This window comes from Dromaius novaehollandiae, chromosome 6 (genome assembly GCF_036370855.1).
Source record: "Dromaius novaehollandiae isolate bDroNov1 chromosome 6, bDroNov1.hap1, whole genome shotgun sequence".
NCBI lineage: Eukaryota > Metazoa > Chordata > Aves > Casuariiformes > Dromaiidae > Dromaius > Dromaius novaehollandiae.
This window is the reverse complement of record NC_088103.1, coordinates 22,301,919-22,308,373: the sequence shown is the minus strand read 5'-3', so window position 1 is coordinate 22,308,373 and position 6,455 is coordinate 22,301,919. Positions and strand designations below refer to the sequence as shown.

General features: G+C 53.9%; 1 protein-coding gene across 1 annotated transcript; it reads right to left on the bottom strand.

Annotated features, from left to right (window-relative positions):
* Window positions 1-2,343: 2,343 nt before the first annotated feature.
* On the bottom strand, window positions 2,344-6,455 carry ZNF503 (zinc finger protein 503). The gene is made up of 2 exons (XM_026116867.2): window positions 5,617-6,455; window positions 2,344-4,543 (listed from the first exon to the last, which is right to left on the bottom strand). Exons 1-2 carry the CDS (start codon window positions 5,923-5,925, stop codon window positions 3,023-3,025), a joined length of 1,830 nt encoding a protein of 609 aa, XP_025972652.2. The 5' UTR covers window positions 5,926-6,455; the 3' UTR covers window positions 2,344-3,022.

Here is a 6,455-nt window from a genome sequence, read left to right as displayed (position 1 = left end):
AGAAAAAGAATAACAAATGCAGCCCTTTTACGTAAAAACATTAAAGCCCATAAGTCAATCTCTATTAGAAAAAAAGCAAATTTCCTAGATTAATATCAAAATCCTAGGTGGCATTTGCCAGGTCAAATATTTAACAAGCCTTTAGGAGGGACCTCTTTACCACCACTCTATAAAATAAGCTACTTTAATTTTTCATTAATGTCGAGGACAGCATCTGAGCAAAACAGTAATAATGTTAAGTGTTCGTTTTCTCTCTTACATCCGAAATCCTTACGCATATAACTTTTACAGAGCTGAGATCCAGAAAACTGCAATTAAGCTCTCCCGTACACAGAAATCTGTCTCGCGCTCTTTTTAAAATGATCCTCGAAACACCTGATTGCTGATAAATTGTAGGTAGCGTAATCGGAGATGCGTCTGTTAGAAATCAGTAATTGTAAAATACATGTGCAGAAGAAGGATGCGTGTGGTGGTGGTGTTTTTTAATCGCGGCAAATCTGTAATAGTTGTTTGCACGCCCAGATGGAGACTGAAATGTAATTTTCTTCAAATTAAGGGTGGTTAAAATAAAACGGGGAGTGCAGTCGTTCGGGCTGCCCAGCCAGCGCAGAGGCAGCCTGGCTGCAGGAGAGGGCGGGAGGCGTGCAGCGGTGGGGTGAGGGTTTGCGAGCTTATTCCGCGTTTGTCTGACTCGCTAGATGAGTCTTTCACCACCACCACCACCAACCACCCCGCAAAGCCTTCTTTCGATTGCTTGCTGTGTTCGCGTCCATTTCATATTTTATTTTTAAAGTTACTTGGTGCAGTTAACAGCACTACCCTCCCCTCCCTTTCTCTAACTCATGGGTTCATAACGCGAGCTCATTTTACATTCCCTAAAACAGAGCTATGCAATGGTTCCTTTCCCATTTAAGGGGAAAAATACATTTGATTAAAGCACAAAGTATTTCCAGTGCGGATTTCGGATCAGCGTCCCGACAGAGCCGCGGAAGAGCCCAGCAGCCGCCGGTCCCGGCGTCTCCGCGCCGGCTCCGATCCGCCGACGCTGGCGCGGCGCGGCCCCGCTCCTGGCTCCGACTCCGCTCCCGGCCCAGCAGCGGCAGGCGCGCTGCGCCGCGCTGCGCCGCGCCGGGCGGCCCGGACGGCCGGGCGAGCGCCGGGGCTTCATTAGCTTGCTGCTCTTCTTTCTTTTGCACATTAACGCTAACTTCTAGTAATTATCTGGAGTAAATGTATTAGACTAATTAGCATCTGGGCACCACGGGAAACTTTGAACAGTAATTATATTGTGGGGGATAGAGAGGGAGGGAGAAAAATCAGTGATTTGTCAAGCAAAGTCACCGCTTGCAACTTTTCCCCCTGCGTTGCGCTGGGGCCGGGGGTGAGGGCAACCCGCAGCGGGGGCGAGGGACTGTGTGAGACGGAGCAGGTACTCGGCTCCGCCTGAAGCTCTCCCTGCAAACGCCTGACAGACCGCGGGAGCAAAGCTCTTCACTGGCATTGCCTCTACGGGTTTGGGTATTGCTTTTCCGTTTATCATGGCTGCAATTGTTTGTTCCTCAGTTTCAGTAGCTGCTCTGGCTTTTCCGTCGCAGCCCTCTGCTCCTACCTGAGCGCGGGACGACGAGCCGTGGAGCCAGGCGGTGGCCCTGGGTGGTGGGAAGCCAGAGACGCGGCACAGGCAGGGGCATCACGTCGGGTTTGGTACTGCACTTCAGTAAAGAGTAAACTCAGATCAAATGCTGGACTCCTTCCCCTCCCCCCCCCCCTTTCTTTTTAAAAGAAAAGGAGTTCTCAGAGCAGTCCAGTTTTTTAAATGTGATGATCGCTTGTGCTGCGGTACGTACTGAAGAAAGAAATTGAAAATAAATGAATGAGATCAAATAGCGCTTCCCTAATTGCTTCTGAACTTCCCATTTAGAAAAGGAGACGAATAGTTATGCATTAAACGGTAAAAAAAAGCTTTCAGATAATCTACTTAATCTATTACAAATAAGTTCTGCCTTCCTCTTTTGTTTCTAAATAAAGAACCAAGTCTTTATATTGAAATCCAGTTAAAAAATAATCAGGTTTTCACAGTAAAACATTAAAAAGGTTAATTTTCCTTTGGAAAGTGAGAGGAGATTTAACCGATTCTCAGCTTTCCCATTTTCTGCCTACAAATTCTATTGAAGGAAAAAAAATACTCCCGTCTCTGATATTTTTTTTTTGAGAGAGCCCTGGGGTTACAATAAAAAAACCTTTGTTTTTTATTTTTAATTGAAATTGAATAAATGCTTAAGGAGAAATTAGCAGTCGCCTCCATCCGAGACCTACTCGGGTTTGTAACAGAATCAAAGCGTATAAAAAAAAAGTAAAACCTTTTAATACATCAAATATACGGAATTTTAATCTTTAAAGCGATACATTGTCTATTTTAGTACATGACGTAAACCTTACTTAACCCTTTTTACAGGGTGGACTTAAAAATTAAAAATAGTTAAGTGTTCCTTTTAAAGAACAAAATAAGGCAAATGAGGTTTTTGGAATAAATTGTTTTTGTTTTTGTTTTTCTTCCAGAATACATACAAAAAAATACCAATTCTCTTTCAAGGGTATACACCTTAAAAATAATTGCAATTTGAAATTATAACTGACAAATTGCGAGTTGTTTTTTTAGTAACAAACATGCATGTAAATTTTCTGTTTCAATGAGACATTAAATAAGAACTTACAATACAATCATAGCAATTTTAAAGTAACATTAAAGAGAAGACCTCTATCTTTTTATTTATATTCTACAATGGGTGTTCCACTTTTACCTATTGAGCTCAGTTAAGTAATGCACTTTATGATTCGTTGTCCCGCTTGAAGCTAACATAAATAAATACAGTGCTCATGGATCCAGTCCTCAAATGAACACTATTTTATAAAAAGTCAGATTTTTTTTCTTTCCAACTTTTATAAAGTTTCGAAGGGCTTTCTCCCCCCCCGCCAGGCTCCGGGTTGTATTATGCTGTGTGTCAGACCCCGCTGCCCGCGCTCACTGGTACCCCAGAGCCGAGGCTGTGGTCAGTCTCTGCCCGTAGAGTGCATAGGGGGAGTAGTAGGGTCCCGTGGCGGCGGGCACGGGCACGGGGGCCCCCGGGGTGGGCAGCGGGCTCTTGGAGTAGGGGTGGTAGCGGCTGCCGAGTCCCAGCGCGTGGTGCGGGCTGCGCAGGGCCAGCGTGCCCGGGCTGCCCGGGGCGCCCGTCGTGGGGATGTGCATGTGGCACGCCATGGCCGCGGCCGCCGCGCTGGCCAGCGACGAGGAGCTGGGGTAGCTGGAGAGGAGTTTATCGGTGCCCGGGAAGGCAGTATGGGTCCGCAAGTGGCTAAGCAGCTCCTCCGAGGTGGCAAAGCGCTTGTCGCAGGGTCCGTTGGCCGACACCCAGTTGCAGATGTGCGGCTGGGGGTCGTTGGGGAGCATGAAGCCGTAGGGGTACAAAGGGTGGCCGGCCAGCGAGGGCGGCGTGGCGCCGGTCAGCGAGGAGTGGACGCTGTGCAAAGGGTGGGTGGGGTAGACGAGGGGGTATCCGGACTTGAGGGCCTGGTCGTGGGCGCAGGAGGCGCCGGCGGCGCCCGCCAGGTGGCTGGCGCAGTGGTAGCTCAGGCAGTACGGGTCTCGGCACAGGCTCGCCGTCATCACCGACGGCGGCGACGCGCCCGCCAGCGGGCTCGACCCCGCCGGCTTGCTGCAGCCCAGGCTGCTGGCGGCGGCCAGCTGGGCCCCCACCAGGCTGGAGGATTTGGTGGGGTCCAGCGCCACTCCGTGCGGCAGGAACTGGGGCGGGTAGCCGGCGTAGGCTCCGGCCAGCGTCCCCGGGTAGCTCATGCCCGCCGGGGGCAGGGGGAAGACTGTCTGGCCCGGCTTGTAAGGGGAGACGGGGGCCACGAGGCCGGAGCCCAGGACGGAGGCTGAGGAGGTGGCGGTGGTGCTGCTGCACGAGGAGGCGGAGTCCGAGGCGATGGGCTTGGAGCCCGGCGTGCTCTCCTGGTGCTGGTTGACCTCCACGTTAATCCCGGCACAGCTCACGCTAATCCGGCTGTGGCTGATGCTGGTGGTGCCCGGGCCTCCCTCCGAGCCGGAGCTGCCGCTTTTTCCGCAGCCCTCCGAGTCCTTCTTGTCCTCCGCGCCCTTGCCCTCCGCCGGCAGCAGCCCCGGCGAGCAGGCGGAGGCGCTGGAGTTGGGGCTGCCTGTCCTTGGGGTGAACGGCTGGCAGGTGGCGCTCGGCACCCGGAATCCCGACTTCTCCCCGGCCGCGACCCCCGCGGCGGGGGCGCCCGCGCAGCCCGCTGACCCCGGCTCCTTCTTCTCCGCGCCCGGCTTGGAGTACGGCTTGAAGCTCGACTTGTCCTCCACGCCGATGTCGCTGAGCTTCAGAGGGCCCGACTTGGAGTCCTTGTCCCCTCCGGAGCCATTGGAGGTGACCGAAGAGAGTTTGGAGGAAGGGGACGGGTCCGGCTTCCCTATCTGCGAGCAAGTTTGCGCCAAAAGGGCCAGGGGGCTCTTCTTCGCATCCAGCTGCAGAAATCAGAAGGACATACAAAGGCAGAGGTTTAATCGAGGTCTAAGCAAAACCCCGGAGCATACATAGGACACTTGCCCGTACGTTTTCGCAGAGAACAGCCTAGAAGTGAAGAACAATTCCGTGCGCATTCATCACCCTGACAGCCCCCTCCCCTGCATGCACCATTTTCCACAAAGCCTTTAAAGAGAGCTAGAGATTTTCATATTCGTGCGAGCCCATGGCGGCCGCCTCCAGCACCGACTGCTCCCTCGGCGCAGGGAGCAGGGGCCCGTGCAGCGCGGAGCTCCGCGCTTCGGCATTTGCCTTCTCGCCGCTCCGGACGTGCCGGCGCACAAACACGGCCGTGAACTACAGCGGCTGCAGCGTTTCTGTGCCCTGATAGCTGACACTATTTATAAACAGAGCCCGAGTTAGCCGGCGAGCCGGGCTCCGAAGGCGAGTAGTGTCTTCGCTCCGCAGAGACCGTAATGAAATCATTCATTCCTGCGGACACACCCTTCCCACCACCCTCTCCATTTCGAGTTTCGGTCCTGACAACAGCGAGCTACGCCGAGAGGGACGTACAACCTCGGCAGTGGAAAAAAGGGACCAACAGGGCCGCCAAAGTATAAAAGCATGCCGGTACTTGAAAGCGAATGGGTCGGGAGTTGAAATATTCATCCTGCCGCACCCACGTTTGAGCCTGTCCCTCTCCGCGCCCCCCCCCAAGCACTCCCTGCAAAAGCAAGATTGTTGGGCACTCCGAGTGCTGCCTAGTTGCACGCCCGGATCCTGAACCCAGAGCGTGTCGTTTGCTTCCACTCAATCCTCCCTCAAAAAAAAAAAAAAAAAATTGAAAGTTAATTTAAATAGGAATTATAAGTTAGCCAAGTAAATATGGAAGCAATGAGCACAAGCAGTTCCTCGCATCAACTCCAGATCAAAAGAAGCCTATTTCCTGGTGTAAATGCATTTCAAAGCGAGGGAAGGCGGCGAGGGAGGCTGGAGGAGACGCCATGCAAAGCCGGCGCTCGGGCAGCGGGGGGAGAAACAGCCAGGGGGACGGGGACGGCTCCGAGGTCCTTACCTCGATGGGGCTGACGGGCGTGGAAGGTAAAGGCTGCAGGTATTCAGGGTGTAAAATGTGTCCAGTCCGTGCCGTGAGCATTTTCAGGACTTTGATGGGAAGGCGGTTGGCTTGGCGTAGCGGGTCCGAAGGGGGGACGGCGTGGAAGCAGGGCTTGGCGGCGGCGCTGCTGCCGTTATTCCCAGCGTGCCCGTTCGGCCCGGCGAGGTCGGCGGCGCTGCGGCTGCGGCGGGGGCTGCCTCCGGGCTCGCTGAGGCTGCTGCTGCGCTTACTACTTCTTATAGCAGAAAGCGAGGGCGATGTGATCATGACCCAAAACCTCGCATGAAAACTGGGGCAAGTCGCGCCGCTCGCACTCGGAAACGCTCGCTCGCTTTCTGCGGGTGAAGAGGGAGAAAAGCCACACGCCCCCCAAACAGGAAAACAAACATAAAATGTCTTGTGGCGCTCTGGCGGGGAGGGTGTGGGTGGGGAGGGGGAGGGAAAGGGGGATCTGGCCGGAGAGAAAGAGGAGGAAAAAAAGCCGAGTAATCCTTGGGCTGTGATGGGGGGCGGGGGTGGGGGGCTGCGAGCGTGTGCCGCTGTCCCCCTCGCTGCTGGGTCTCGGCTCCCCTCGCTGGCGCGGCGCGGTGCGCTCGCCTCCGCCGCTCAGCTGTGATGCGAGCCGCTGCCCATCCAGCCCGGGATCTGGCAAAGAAACTCACTTCAAAAGCAGCTGAATTAGTCTGAGATTAAAGCCTTTGCCGCCTTCCAATCAAATGGGACCCCGAGGTGATTGGAGGGTCAAGGGGATGTGACGTTCCCTTTTCTGGGGCTTTTTTTCTCTGTTTTTAATGGTC

Excerpts from the sequence above, each read along its gene's own strand:
- ZNF503 (XM_026116867.2), bottom strand. The coding sequence starts at position 5,925 with ATGATCACATCGCCCTCGCTTTCTGCTATAAGAAGTAGTAAGCGCAGC. Across the intron at positions 4,544-5,616 it reads CGCCCGTCAGCCCCATCGAG|CTGGATGCGAAGAAGAGCCC; the intron begins GTAAGGACCTCG and ends TGATTTCTGCAG.